This window comes from Aspergillus mulundensis (genome assembly GCF_003369625.1).
Source record: "Aspergillus mulundensis strain DSM 5745 chromosome Unknown scaffold_6, whole genome shotgun sequence".
Lineage (NCBI taxonomy): Eukaryota > Fungi > Ascomycota > Eurotiomycetes > Eurotiales > Aspergillaceae > Aspergillus > Aspergillus mulundensis.
In genome coordinates this window covers 1391854-1406606 of record NW_020797894.1, presented here as the reverse complement: position 1 = coordinate 1406606, position 14753 = coordinate 1391854, and the positions used below count along the sequence as shown (strand labels likewise).

Genomic DNA, 14753 nt, shown 5'->3' with positions numbered 1-14753 from the left:
AGTCCACAAGACAGTTTAGTAGTTTTCATCATTGAGCCCAACTATACTTGTGATTTTGATTAGGATCTCCTAGGAATGAGCCATAGAATGCCTGTGCATAGAAGCATTCAAGCGGTCAACAACCTGCATTCCAACGAAGACAATCTGGAATGAATAATACAGTATATCTTGAGTGCTTAAAACTCCGAGCAGATAACAACAGAGATTTCATCTGACGTTGACCTGTGCGTCTTTTATTTCCCGTCTCTGCCGTCTCTGTACTTCTGGCTGTTGCTTGGCGACAACACCACCAAAACAACAAACATAACAAAACCCCTCCCCCACGCCCCGTCTCCAGTGCGGAGGTAGTTTCTCCCATTTCCACCACTTTTATTCCTGGTCGCACTATAAGATTGAGAATAGAAGAGAGAAAAAAGCAAGGAGCACGCATCCCATCGGTGCGGACTGCGGAGGTGAGTTTCACCCATCGCCGGGAAACGACCCTGTCCTACTCCCTTGCGCGACTTTGAGACACATGGACTGACAGTCAAACAATTCAGATGTCTTCTGCTTCGGCATCCCGAGCTGCCAACCGAAGCGCCGACATCGAAAACAACGACGCAGACCACCAGCTCCAGCGCTCCCTCGAGTCAACTTGCCGTTCGCCGGATCCCCGCATCGCCAGCTATTCCTCTCGCTCCAGAAACCAAGAATGGAACTCCAGTCGCATCAGCGTTGAGTCGGACTACTCATCTGAGGTATCAGGTCAGTTCGATGACGCGGAGGAACCGGAATCTTTGCACCCAGAGCACAAGGGCGTATCGGCGGGTGGGAAAGCGACTTCAAATAACTCTCCTTCTTCGCATTCGGTTAAGCGACAGCGGTCCAATGACTGGCCACGGCAGTCGGTGGAGAGGGAGACAGAGTCAACGGGACGGAGGGAACAACAGCAGCAGCAGCAGCAGCTTGCCTCTGGGGCCCCCAGGCGGTGGTTCGGTCACTACAGTAGGCATGCCTCGCCGGGAGCACGATCGCGATCACCGAGACATATGCGTCCTGGTCGTCGGTCCCGCTTTGTTGAGGGCCACATGAACGATACCGTGAGCGAGAAACCGCCTAGTATCTTCTTTCCAGACGAAGCGCGCAACGAAACGACGACTCGCGGGCTGACGAATCGAGGGTCTGGAATCTTCCGCTTTGGCAAGACCATTGCGTCCGCCTTCAACCCGTTTGGTGGCTGGAGCGTGTCTGAGATCTGGAAGGGCTCTCAAACCCAGGAAGGCAACCAGCCGGAGGAGGGCGCGGATGATCGGCTCCAGCAAGCGCAACTGGCATATGAAGAGCTAAAGCGGGCTGGGTACCAGGGTACTCAGAAGGGAAGTTATATCCAGAGCCTTGGAACCGGGGCGGGTGCCAGCCTCCCTGACCAGACATGGAAGTCTATCCAGGCGAAGATGGAGTACGGCAGTGCCAGCGGCAGTGGCGTCGCTCATCACTCGCGCCAAAGCTCCGGACAGAGTGAGAGTGTCCGTATTTCTATGAGCGGGAACTCGCTGCGTCCGACGATCCCGTTCCCTGATCTACGAAAGGCAAAGTCGTCGTTGGCGATTCCTTCCATAAAGAAACAAGACGGCATGTCGTCCTTACTGCAGCATATAGATAACCGTGGCCAGGAAGTTCGGCACCAGAAGTCCCGGAAGGACATGCAGCGGCAGGCGAAGCTCCTGAAGCGAGTCAGTAATCTCGAAGATAAGCTTGAACGGGCAAAGCGAGAGCTACGAGAACTTGCGGGGAAGGAAGATACATTGCCACGGGGTAGTCTCAACCAGGAGAGACCGTATCAGCGGAAATTCGTTCCAGGTGCTTTGCCCTCTTTACCCTCGGAAAGGCTACTGCACGAGTCCGAAACTACCACGCTACCAGAGACAAACACACTTCAAGTTCCCGAGACTGAGGATCAGGCTCAGATCCGCATAAGCAAGACACCACTCAAGTCTCCCAAGTCATGGCGGAAACCGTCCGAAAGATCCAGTTCTGCACACAGCCCGTCCCGCAAACGCAAGTCCCCGGACCCTGAATCCAGGAAGAAACAGGACCAATCTGATTCGCACGGACAGCCTCCGCCCATCCCACAGATCTATTCGCAACAGCCGCAGAAAGGGAAAGAAACCCAGATTCCAGGCCAACCAGAGACAGAGCCAGACTCAGCACTAGCGGAATCCGACATCAACCAAACACCCTTGCGCAAGCCGAAACTTCCCAAGAACGCTCGCAGTGATAGCCCTGGCTCTGTTGAACGAAAACAGAAACAGAAACGTAGCCCTGCGCCGGAGAACACTACCAGTGCATCACCGGCCGGAGATAGAGTTTCACCATCGGTGTCAACAAGCCGACCGCTCCGATCTACCTCTCGCAATCGTTCCGCAACTCCAGTGCTACGCATGAAACGCGGGAGGGGAGATCTACGCTCCACCGCGTCGCCTGGCCATGGACATGGTCGTGGTCGTAGCCCCGGCCCTAGCTTTGAGGACAACAAGGAGAACCAACATTACCAACACTACGAAGAAGGCGAGGATCATACTTCTGATGGTAGCCCTAGGAAAGTAGAGCAACAGCAGCCGCAGCCCCATGACGTTGAAGTTACTCAGCAGGATGAACCCGCAACTCCGAATTCCAACTCAACTCCCAGCAGGAGAAAAGCGCGGTACGAGTACATCCCACCCGTGCCTCCGCTCCCCAAGGATCTTGCTGCGACAGCGGCAAAGGTCGATCGCCGTTTGGCTAGGGAGATGGGCAAGAGGAGAGAACAGATGGAGAGGGACGGGACTGTGACTGCAACCATTAGGAAGGCTTCTGGCGGCTTTCAGTGGCCGGAGGAGTTCTTTTGACTATCTACGGAACGGAGTACTTTGGTTGATACTTGATTTCCATTTAACCCGGACAAAGTTGGGTGGTATTTATTTGCATGAAACAACGATGGATACTTGACAATATGTCAATCACGAATGTACATGAATGTTATGAACTGGGAATTGAATATACGTTGCTCATTCTTCAAAGCATCCCCGATTGATTATCTCAAGAAACCCTAGAAGATAGCCGTTGCATTCGGATGCGAGCTCACACCACCTGCATAAACGAATTAGCCTTACCTCCAACCACAGTAAGAGAAAAGAAGGAGAGAGAAGAAGGAAAACCCCACCAACAACATTCGCCGGCGCACTCGTCAAAAAGAACGTCCACCTATTCTGCCTCCTGCAAACCTCACTAACCCCCTCCAAATCCCACATCTCCCCAAGCGGCATCCCCCAAAGCGCAAGTATATTCTGATGCATGAACCCGATCTTCCCTCTTCCCCCCTCTGTAGCCGTCACAGGCCAGCACTCAAACGTCGGACTATCCCCCGCCACAGCCGCAAAGTAGCAATCGTGCAGCCAGTCCAGGATTGACTCTTCCTGCTTGAGCCCGGCCCACGCGATGTCGGTGCCCGTGCGTGCTGCTGCGGCGGCGCGCTGAGAGGGGCTTAATTCGGTGTACCGCTGCACGAAGCCCGAACGGACGAGCAGAATGTCGCCGGGTCTTATGCCCCCTCCCGCTGAATAGGGTCGGATGTCGATGCCCTGGTGTGCGGCGCAGGACGTGAGGTCAGAATATGAGATGGCGTGCGAGGTGTACGGGTCGTAGTCCTTGTTGTGGGATTCCGCGTAGGCCTTGTAGTCGAGGAGGACTGCGCGCCCGGCGATGCAGTGCTTTGCCCAGTGGTGGATGCTGCAGCGGGTTGTGGGGTTGGCGCCTTCGATGTCGGTGGATGTTGCCTTTGCCTTGTCAAATGCTCTGGGATAGTAGTGGATTGGGGGGGAAGGAAACGAACCCCGTTGTAGAAGTACTTCGAGCCGAGGTGTGCGAACTAGGGCTAGTTGTCAGTATGGTTCTGTATCTCCTGTTCTATTGGAGGAAAGGAGAACATACATGCCGGAAGCCATCCCACTGCGTTCCGCTTTGCGTGTTCAGCGTGTAGAGATCATCGTAGCCGACGCCGCTGCCCAGCGGCTTGATCTTGTGCTCGAAGACCTCGCGGCCGAATGCGGGGGCCTTGGGGACGTTGAGGGGGAGACTGTCCGCGTCATCTCAGTTACCACCACACATAATGACCCATGGAAGGTTGATAAGCAAGAGAAGAAGGATGAGTGCCATGGGCGCAGTTATGCATACTCCAGCCGAACCATCTCCCCCGTCTTGATCTCCCCAGCGGCGGCCTTGACCCTCGCCGGCGTGAGGAGATTCAATCGGCCAATCTAGATATGATACAAGCATCAGTCGTATCCTATGTCGATCTTATTATGGACTCGATCGTTCAAGCCAGGAGACAAACGGTAGGTGCCTACCTGGTCATCCTTGCCCCAGACCCAAGCCGCATCATCCGGGGCACCGGGGATCCGTGGGAGCTCTTTACGAGATGGAAACCGCGTAGCATCGGGGTTCCAGGGGAGGTCATTGGGCTCTTGCACCGTCTGGCCGCCTGTGAGGGCGTCGGCGACTTTGCTGAGGCGCTCAGTCGGGCTCATGACGCGTTTGCTGTGTTAGGTATCTTGGGAGATCCGTTGAGTCTCAGTGAGTCTCGGTGGAGTCCGTAAGAGGATCCCAGAGAAGCTGGGGAAGCTGGGGAAGGACATATGATCCATGATTTCAAGCTGGTCGCTTGACATTGACAGCCGGCTACAGAGCAGCTGGGCCGAGGAAGCGTGGGGAGAGAATGCGGAGAGGCGAGGAGAAGCTTGAAAGAAAGTGAGGGGTTGCGTATTGTCAGCCTACCTATGCAAGGTGCGTAATCAGGATTGCACAGCAGTCTATGTTGAGCTGGTACAGAGAAAGCATTGCAAAGTTGTAGAGAACGACAATTGGTCGCCCCGTTTTATGCATTTTTTTTTCTCGAGGCTGTTTTCGCCCACTAAGTATGTATGATACAAGAGCACCGTCGCTGTTAGACCAGCCGTGCATAACAACAAAGAAAGAACTGGCAGCCATTATCCGAACGTCTGAGTAATATGCAACGGAGGCCCACGACCATAATCCATGCAATGAAGACAAACGCCGTGTAAAGACACCATGCGAAACCAAAGCCAGCCAGCAACGCATAGCTGATTAAGCCACCCATTGTAAACTCATGCGAACCCATGTCAAGTCTGCGAGTCTGGACGAGCGTGTATTCAGGCCAACCTGAACTCTTTGAGTAATGCACCACCCGACGCCGGAAATATCAGGAAACGTAGACTCTAGGAAGGTATTCGTTACTTCCGAGTCGGAAAGAGAGAAGATCGTAGATAAAAGATCATGTCCACCGCTAAATACGCCATCAAACAGTTTCCAAGCTAACGGTATAACAAAAAGCGACTCATTAGTTTGCGGTAGGGACACCGGTCGACTGGGACATGTTGCGACCTCCGCGGCCGCGGGACCCGTAGCCACGGCCGTAACCACCTCGGCCTCGACCATAGCCCCGGCCTCTGCCACGGCCCCGGTAGCTGCTGCGGTACCCGTCAACACTGCCCTGGCCGAACGTCTCGATGTTTCGCTTCTCTTCCTCGCCACGCCATTCCCGGCCACCAGGACGGACATTGGAACCTTCCTCTCGGTCGCGAGCCTCGCTGGAGATGTTGTCGAAAAATGACGTCGTCCTGTTGTAGACGTTGGCGCCCTGAGTGGTCGAAGGGGCCTCGGCAGCGGTATCTATTTGCGCAGGGGATTCAACCTCTTCGAGAGGAGAGCCAGAGGCAATGGCCTCCTTCACGAGATCCTGTTTGTTGAATTTGGCGTTCGCAGTCTCAAAGTCATAGTCTGTTTGAGGTACCTCGACCTTCTTGTTTGACTGCGCTTGGAATTGACCTCGGTGGCCGCCGCGACCACGGGAATGCTGACCACTACGAGGCGCACGGTTGCCGTCGTAAGGTTTCATCTCGGCCATCTGTCGTGTAATACCCTCCACCGCGGCATCACCGTGCTGAGGCTTCTTTTGTCCGTTGGGCTGGGGGAGCTTGGCCATAGCAGCCGCGACAGCAGCGGTAGCCGCACGAGTTGCCTCCGAGATCGCGGCCTGGGCGGTATTTTGTGTTACGTTGTTAACAGTGGCAGGAGCCAGAGGAGCCTGGGCAGCCGCAGAGGCACTGGGTTTGGCTGGGGTGATAGGAATGACTGGCGGTGCGCGTCCACCCCTGGGACCAGTTGGTGGGATTCTCTCAGCTGGAGCAGTAGTCGTCGCCTTGACCGCTTCTGCAACGGACGGTTTGGATTCAACAGGCGGGGTTGGTGCGCTCCCAGCCGGCACAGCAGGGGCAGGGCTAGTTTCCTGCGCAGCTGGCCTACTCAAAGGGCGGTCACCAACGGGAAGCTCGGAAGTTGTTTTGGGCGCAGTAGGAGCGGCACGCTGAGAAGGCGGCGTGTGATGCGGACCAGGAGGTCCAATTGGCACTTGAGGGGGGAACTGCCCTGGCGCGGGGGGAAAGCCTTGGCCGGGGGGAGGATACCAGCCTGGAGGCGCCCCATATGGCATAGCCGGATATCCGGGGCCGGGTGGGAACGGGGGGTATCGTGGACCGTACGGATTGTAATAGCCTTGGGGGAATTGAGGCTGCTGAGGGTAGCCGGGAGGTGGAGGACGAGGACCCTGCGGTGGTTGTTGAAGCGGCTGCTGCGGAGGTTGCTGCGGCTGGGAAGGGAGACCTTGAGGTCCTGGGCCGGAGCTAGGGCCGGAGCCGGGACCGGGACCGGGGCGAGGCACGCTCTATTGGGCAAGTCAGTAAGTAAACGATCTCTCCGCTTGTTGTAGCCAAAGGCAATGTGCCAAACGTATGGTCTGAATCAGAAGGAAGGCAACGGAAATATCCACATGGTTTTGCGCTCTCAGAACAGGTCTGTGAAGTTTACATCCGAAATGTTTCATCATATGATCATATGTCGATCGAGGGAGTTTGAGGGGCAATGCTTCGAGCTTTAACTCACTCCTAGGATGGCTGGATCATCGGGCATCTGAGGAGGCTCAGGCTGGGCGTTCTCCTTCTTATCCTCGGCAATGCTGATGTCCTTTACGTCACTTCCTCGGAAGACAATGTATTCGTAGACGCTGCTGGATGGGGGGAGTTCTTCGGCAGGATTGCCTCGCCGTCCTTCGGTTCCAAATGACACAACATTCTGCAGGGCGATCGTGGAAGCCTCGGGGTTGATCTCATGTAACGTGCCGACATAGCTTGAATAGGTTAGACAACAAACGCTCGAGGGCATAAAGCGACAAAGGAGGATCAAAGGGGATAGGATGAGGTGCATACCGAATATCGCTCTTGGAGATCAGGTTGAACCGTTGACTGCCAGGTGTTAACTCCAGCCTAGCCGCATGCCCTAGCTCAGGCCACTGACCCTATTAAATGGTTCATGTCCATCTTGACGTGGAAGTTTGCGCGGTGGACGCGCTGAGGAATATGGGAGGTGGAGGGGGTGAATGTGGAGTGAGGGGAAGAATATAGGCAGAGAAACGTAGGATGGGGAAGGGAAGGGGACTAAGAGACGGAGAGGTCGAAGAGAGAGGAAGAAGCTGGAAGCAGAGTTTGTGGCGGGAAAAGGGCTCCTCTACGGTCGCCCACACGAGCGCTCTGAGCAGTTCAGACTGCCATCCAGACTGTGAGTCTTTCAAGGCATTTTCATTGTTTACATTATTTAGTGGGCTCACATCTTCTTCATGATAAATCTCACTTTTGATTGACCCTGTTAATTAATCTATATCCGTCATGGCTGTTTCCTCCCATCGGGACGACTTCTTTCAAACTACGTGCGCACCCCGGTTCTCTCCCCGCATCTCCTCAGCACTGACCGGTTTAGCAACGCTCTTGACGAACAGAAACGAAAAGATGCCAAGTCAAGCAACACAAATGGCTCTCCTATCCGATTGCAAAGCAAGATCCTCGCCGTCCAACCGGATCCTTTCGACCTTGGCGCTGTATATGTAGCCCAGAGCGGCGGCACGGTCAGAAAGATAGTCCTCGCAGTACGTATACTTCTTGTCCGGATGTTGACCAAAGCGCGATGCTAATTTACTTGTGGCATATAGACAGGAGAAACGGTATCTATCTTCAAGGGACCGACTGCCCCTGTTACAAGTCTCTGTTTTAGCCCAAACGGCAAGATTCTGTTTGCGGGGAGCTGGGATAAAACCGTCTGGAGCTGGGATGTAACTTCAACGCAACGAAAACTACGGTACGAAGGACATAATGACTTTGTGAGGGCGGTCGTGACCACAAGGATCAAGGGCCGGGACCTCCTTGTTTCAGGCGGTGCCGATGCGCAAATACTCGTATTCGACATCGCGAGCGGAGAACCGTTGCAGTTACTCAAGGGTCACGCGAAAGGAATCCAGGACCTATCAATCGACCCGCTTACGTTGGATAATGATTCCGGCGACCAAGTCCTTTTCAGCGCAGGCAGTGACAGGGAAATCCGCCAGTTTGATTTGTCCAAAGGCAGTCAGGATTTGACTGGCATGGAAGCTCTTTTGGCTCATGAGACTAATGTCTACAAGCTCTATTTCGATCAAGATGGTGACCTTTGGACAGCTTCAGCGGATAAGACGACGAAATGCCTCGTTAGAGAGGACGGGTGGAAGGCAAACCTCACACTCACTCACCCCGACTATGTCAAGGACGTAGTAGTCGACGAGCGAGGAGGGTGGGTTATAACCGCGTGTCGGGATGAAGAGATCCGTGTATGGAATCGATCGGTGCGTTTTCTGTTCCTTCTTCATCCATTTGCCCTGGCTGATGCAATAACATAGACTGGGCAACTGTACCACACATTTACCGGCCACTTCGAGGAGGTAACAGGCTTAGTCCTGCTGGGGACGACATTGGTCAGCGTTGGCATTGATGCTACCGTCCGACAGTGGTCTCTTAAGCCTGATGATCTGCGGAATGCAGTAGCTGAGGCAAAAAATCCTCCAACTGACGAACACTCGGCCAACCCCGAACCTATGCTCACAGAGGAAGAGGAGCGCGAACTAGCAGAGCTACTGGAAGAAGATTAGGAAAAAGGGCGCAGTCATGAAGTACCAAAGGAGCTAGGTGTAGTAGTAACCCCACAGTTTGTAGATGTGCCACGTGACCCGGCTGCAATGATGACGTAAAGATTCGATTGCGCCGGCGATCATCCCGAGGGAGCCTGAGCCAACGCGAGCGTTTCAAGCCACTCAAGGACACTCTAGCTCTTTGAGCCTCTATCGCCGCTTGTATCTCGCATAATCCCCGAGTACTGCTCGAGGGGCTATTTTTGCATCACGTTCCCGACTAGTTCCTATTTGTTGCCGTCTTGTCCCTATCGGCTTCCCCGCGTGCCGTACTCTTGGGACCTGAACGTTAGTGCGGGCAGACGGCTTCTCTGTCTGTCAGCCCCTCCTCCCTGGTCTCGTTGGTTTGCACTTGGACGCAAGCCTGGAATTCAACGGAGTAAAGGACTATTCAGCATGCAGGCTCAACGCAACCAAACTCATGATACTGCTACCGGGGCGGGGCTTGTGAACCGGTTGGAAGCCAGTAAATCCCCGTATGTAAGTGTTCCCAAAATCGTGTTCCTCCGCAGATAACTCCTTTCGTCTAGGTCTGACTATAGTTTCTAGGTGAGAGCACACAGGCATAACCCGGTGGCTTGGCAGCTATGGGATGCCGAAAGCATGGAGCTCGCTCGTCGGCACAACCGGCTAATCTTCCTGAGCATCGGCTACTCGGCCTGTCACTGTACGTCCGCAGTACTAACACCACCACTACGTGAGACAGCTGTTAATTTCTCCTAGGGTGTCATGTTATGGAGAAAGAGTCATTCATGTCGCAAGAGGTTGCCTCGATTCTCAATGAATCCTTCATTCCAATCAAGGTTGACCGAGAAGAGCGACCTGATGTTGATGACATATACATGAACTATGTGCAAGCAACCACAGGGTCCGGAGGTTGGCCGTTGAATGTTTTCCTGACACCCGACCTGGAGCCCGTGTTTGGCGGCACGTACTGGCCTGGCCCGAACACGGCATCGTTGTATGGCCCTGACACTGTTAGCTTCATCGAGATCTTGGAAAAGCTGCGCGATGTATGGCAAACTCAGCGACAGCGCTGTCTGGACAGTGCAAAAGAGATTACCAAGCAATTGAGGGAGTTTGCGGAAGAAGGCACCCACACTTACCAGGGTGACCAATCCGATGAAGACCTAGATGTCGAACTTCTAGAGGAAGCCTATCAGCATTTTGCATCTCGCTACGATGTGAACAATGGAGGATTTTCGAGAGCGCCGAAGTTTCCCACGCCATCCAATTTGAGTTTCCTGCTCCGCCTAGGGATTTACCCGAGCGCAGTGACTGATATTGTTGGGCAAGAAGAATGTGAAAATGCTACGGCCATGGCGGTCAGTACACTTGTCAGTATGGCTCGCGGGGGCATACGGGATCACATCGGCCATGGATTTGCGCGCTATAGTGTGACAGCCGACTGGGGGCTTCCTCACTTTGAGAAGATGTTATATGATCAGGCCCAGCTCTTGGATGTTTACGCCGATGCATTCAAAATAACCCACAATCCCGAGCTTCTCGGTGCGGTGTACGATTTGATCACGTATCTCACATCTGCGCCAGTTCAGTCAACGACCGGTGCTTTCCATTCGTCCGAGGATGCAGACAGTCTACCGACCCCTAACGATACAGAAAAGCGAGAAGGTGCTTTCTACGTCTGGACCCTGAAGGAGCTGACTCAGGTCTTGGGACCACGGGACGCTGGAGTCTGCGCTCGCCACTGGGGTGTGCTTCCCGATGGAAACATCGCACCAGAAAATGATCCTCATGACGAGTTCATGGACCAAAATGTCCTCTCAATCAAGGTTACCCCAAGCAAGCTAGCCAAGGACTTCGGTCTGGGTGAGGACGAAGTCGTGCGAATCATCAAGTCGGGCAGGCAAAGGTTGCGCGAATATAGGGATAAGAACCGCGTGCGGCCAGATCTCGACGACAAAATAATTGTAGCGTGGAACGGACTGGCGATTGGTGCTCTGGCCAAGTGCGGTGTGCTCTTTGAAGATATCGATAGCGCAAAGTCAGCCCAATGTCGGGAGGCTGCAGCCAAGGCCATCAACTTCATCAAGGAGACCCTATTTGACAAGGAGACGGGTCAGCTCTGGAGAATTTATCGTGACGGTAGCAAGGGAACGACTTTAGGATTCGCGGAAGACTATGCTTTTCTGAGTAGCGGTCTGCTGGACATGTATGAGGCCACATTTGACGACACCTACTTGCAGTTCGCGGAACAGCTACAACGTACTCTACCCCGCTAACCCTAATGAGGTGTTCAGCTCACTGACTGTCTTAAACAGGCTATCTTAATGACAACTTTCTCGCATATGTAGGGTCGACCCCTGCAGGCTACTACACCACCCCATCAACATCAGTCCCGGGTAACCCCGCTACTCTGCTCCGGTTAAAGACCGGCACCGAGTCGGCCGTGCCATCAGTCAACGGGGTTATTGCACGAAACCTTTTGCGCCTTTCCAGTCTTCTTGAAGAGGAAAGCTACCGCGTTCTCGCTCGCCAAACCTGCCAGTCCTTCGCGGTAGAAATCCTCCAACATCCCTTCCTCTTCGTCGGCCTATTGGACGCAATTGTGGGATTGGAAACAGGAACACGAAACGTAACAGGCATATTCGCTACAGTGTCTCCGACGGGCTCAAGCTCTTCAAGCGAAAGACATTCACCAGCGCCCGACCGGGACGCCCTGGTCAAGAAGATTCGTGCAGAGGCGGGTCTAACCCTATCATCGTCCTCAAACACCGTTGCGTCTCTGGTGGAGGTCTATCATTCGCCTCTTGGGGTATCCAGTGGAGAGCACTCGCTCTGGCTACGACGGCGGAATGCATTATTCAAGGATCTGAAGGCTGGAAATAAGAACTATTTGCTTGTTTGTGAAGAGGGGCGCTGTCGGACCGTCGATCTGTGATGCTCGAGCGCATATTAGAAATTGAATATATCTTGGGCAGTGATAAACAGTACTGACCTAACATACTGACATTTACTAGATATGTGTCTTGAGAGCGAGTCCCATTTGCTTTGCTCTTAGAACCTTTAGTTGAGTAGAGTGACCTGAGGACAGCCCAGAGTTTCTGACCTGACCCAAAGTATAACCATAGATCGAGTAATCTACTTCCCCAAGATTCTTCAGATATGTCTGCAATCTATACCGAACTATATGTTCATTGAATTCACCTCTGCCCATCCATGGATCGTGACCATGTGTTGAATGGATAAGACAGACAGGTTGTATATCTGTCGCCATAAGTAAATTAAGCATTTTCCTTACTTCTTTGGACTTTGAGAGTGTAGACCAACTCATCATGCCCGTTACTTTCTATTGGCGGGAACTTAGACCATCATAGCAACGGCTCCCATAAATCACTGCCAAATTTCATAATCTGGACGATATGGCTTGGTACGGCTCTGCTCTCTTCCTGGTGACCGCGAGCTTCCAGGCAGCAAGTACGCATATACCCCCTTTGAAAAGTTCACCTCTTCGTCGGGTTCTAACCAACTACAGGGGCCAAAGCGTATTCCCCCCTCTCTCTCAGAACAGTCTTTCTAGCGGCTATATTCTTCGAGATCGGAAGTCTAGTCTGCGCCGTGGCCCCTTCATCGGTGGCTCTGATTGCCGGCCGTGCAGTGGCAGGCCTGGGAGCTGCCGGTACCAATACGGGCTCCTTCAAGCTGGCTGCTTTCTGTGCTCCGCCAAAGAAGAGGCCATTATTCACGGGACTAGATTGGCTTCTCATACGGTAGTATCTAGGTCTATTGGGGACTTCCGCTAAACAAGATACAGGAATTGCCTCGGTCGTGGGCCTATTCCCCGGCGGCATCTTCACAGACCAAGTAACATGGCGCTGGTGTTTCTATGTTGGCCTCCCCGTCGGCGGCTTTTCAGCGCTCTTCATGTGGCGAGGCGGAAAGGATACAGGTAGTCTTACTGCTTGAGGGAGATATCCCTTGCCACCGGCCTTGGGACAAGATACAAGTAAACCTGCTTTTGAGTGTGCTGAGCACTGCCGATAGCATTGGGTATTCATGACAATGCTTGGATGGAGTTCACGTTGCTCTGAAAGGACAAGACTCCAATCGGCGCGTGGGCAGACCGGCAGAAAATAGAGGAGAAGGAATGGAGTGTCGTTCATAGCAGCATGGACAGCGACTGCAAGTGATGGGCAGTATTCGGGACTGCCGGTAAAGGCGAAGTTGACTATCCACCTGCGCAGTTCTCAGCAAACTCTGTAGGCAAGACTCCAGATAGATCGTCAAGGTGACGTTGAGGGTTCGAGACTCGGACGAGAGCGTAGCCGCAGGATGACAGGACATGGACAGCTCATCTGCCACGGCCATTTATCAGGCCTGCATCGAGGTTAACGCCTTCTCTAGAGGGTATATCAGTTAGGATCATTCTGAGGAATGCCTAGCTCAGTATCGTCGGGCTCTCGCTGCCATCAATTGCCGAGTAGAGTATGACTGTCTGTGTTGACTGTTGAGTGGCAAATAGAGGCGTCGCTCGTGCCTTGGTAGAAGCGCTGGGTACCTGATGGACCAACTATCATGTACCATGAACCGGATACCAGGACATCCTCGCCCACGGTAGAACGCGAAGAGCTTTTCTTTCGAACCCAGGAAGAACAGTCCCTGTCAGGTTAGCCACGAAGCATGACTAAGAGCATGCGAACGATCTCTTGTAATGGTTCGAATGGATGCTTTGGCGTTCTCTTGATGGAGAGGACTCTCGGTCTCGACCGTAAAGATTTGAAGGATACCTCGTTCATCCACTGGATGTGACTAAGAGAACACCGTCAGAATACTTGGAACCGACGCTCTGGCATGTTCATGACTGGAGATTGGAGATGATGTTCGGTCTCGCCCACGGTAGGCTGCGCAAAGCTTTTCTTCAAATCCACGAAGAACAATCGGGCTGTTGATCCGCTGCTCGTGAGAGCTCAGAGCACGCGATCACTTCCAGAGTTCCAGCTTCCAAGGAACGAAATGATTTACCGTTTTCTCGAACGGGTAGGTTTGGATGTAGGTATGGTAGGTAAGGCTATTTGTTTGGAGCCCTGCCCATGGTTTGGATCTATATCCATGGTGGAATGTCATGTCCACGTCAATCTGATATGGTTCGGATAATGCTCGGACTGCCGCAGTAGTATTGGTGAATAACTATAGGAGGGCAAGCCGGGTCTGCCGAGGTTTTCGTCTATCTAGGCGAACATATGGCCGTATTGAATGGAATAAGGTTATGATGGAGATGTTAGAGTTTCCCTGCGTATGCAGTAGACTAGGTACCACTGCACGGCACAGGTACTCTGTACAAGAGCCTATGCCAGCCGCGTAGGCGTACGGAAATTAATCCACACGTGCAGTGCCGCCATTTGCTCGAGATTGCATACTTCGTGTCCCCGGAGATTATTGTTCCGGACCTTTGCTGTGACAAGTCAGAACAGATGGTGAGATGGACACGTTGATGTATCTAAAGGGTAAGGTCTCTGGGTCCAACACAGTCCCACGAAGCCTAGGACTGTTCAGCAGTTCCAGGCTCCAGAATATGCGGTCTAGATAGTCCTCTGGCTGGGGCTCATGAAAAGTTTGAAATGAGATGTCTCCAGGCCCCAGCAGTAGTTGGAGACTCCGAGTCCAGTCCTATCCGAATTGCCGGGGCTGAGGGGCAGATTATTGCTGACCG

General features: G+C 53.3%; 5 protein-coding genes across 5 annotated transcripts; 3 read left to right on the top strand and 2 right to left on the bottom strand.

Annotated features, from left to right (window-relative positions):
- Positions 1-539: 539 nt before the first annotated feature.
- DSM5745_06644 (putative nuclear RNA binding protein) lies at positions 540-2867 on the top strand (the record flags this gene model as incomplete). Its single annotated transcript, XM_026748660.1, has 1 exon — positions 540-2867. The coding sequence occupies one exon, from the start codon at positions 540-542 to the stop codon at positions 2865-2867; it is 2328 nt and encodes a 775-aa protein (XP_026602964.1).
- A 200-nt stretch (positions 2868-3067) lies between these two features.
- DSM5745_06643 (uncharacterized protein) lies at positions 3068-4544 on the bottom strand (the record flags this gene model as incomplete). Its single annotated transcript, XM_026748659.1, has 6 exons — positions 3068-3108; positions 3182-3794; positions 3851-3886; positions 3949-4093; positions 4192-4274; positions 4365-4544. The coding sequence occupies 6 exons, from the start codon at positions 4542-4544 to the stop codon at positions 3068-3070; spliced, it is 1098 nt and encodes a 365-aa protein (XP_026602963.1).
- An 830-nt stretch (positions 4545-5374) lies between these two features.
- Positions 5375-7409, bottom strand: DSM5745_06642 (putative G2/M phase checkpoint control protein Sum2; the record flags this gene model as incomplete). The annotated part of the gene is made up of 4 exons (XM_026748658.1): positions 5375-6757; positions 6976-7219; positions 7299-7334; positions 7387-7409. 4 exons carry the CDS (start codon positions 7407-7409, stop codon positions 5375-5377), a joined length of 1686 nt encoding a protein of 561 aa, XP_026602962.1.
- Positions 7410-7754: 345 nt separating this feature from the next.
- DSM5745_06641 (WD40 repeat domain-containing protein) lies at positions 7755-9043 on the top strand (the record flags this gene model as incomplete). The annotated part of the gene is made up of 4 exons (XM_026748657.1): positions 7755-7795; positions 7846-8011; positions 8075-8740; positions 8795-9043. The coding sequence occupies 4 exons, from the start codon at positions 7755-7757 to the stop codon at positions 9041-9043; spliced, it is 1122 nt and encodes a 373-aa protein (XP_026602961.1).
- A 642-nt stretch (positions 9044-9685) lies between these two features.
- On the top strand, positions 9686-11984 carry DSM5745_06640 (thioredoxin domain-containing protein; the record flags this gene model as incomplete). Its single annotated transcript, XM_026748656.1, has 3 exons — positions 9686-9749; positions 9806-11308; positions 11365-11984. The coding sequence occupies 3 exons, from the start codon at positions 9686-9688 to the stop codon at positions 11982-11984; spliced, it is 2187 nt and encodes a 728-aa protein (XP_026602960.1).
- Positions 11985-14753: the final 2769 nt, after the last annotated feature.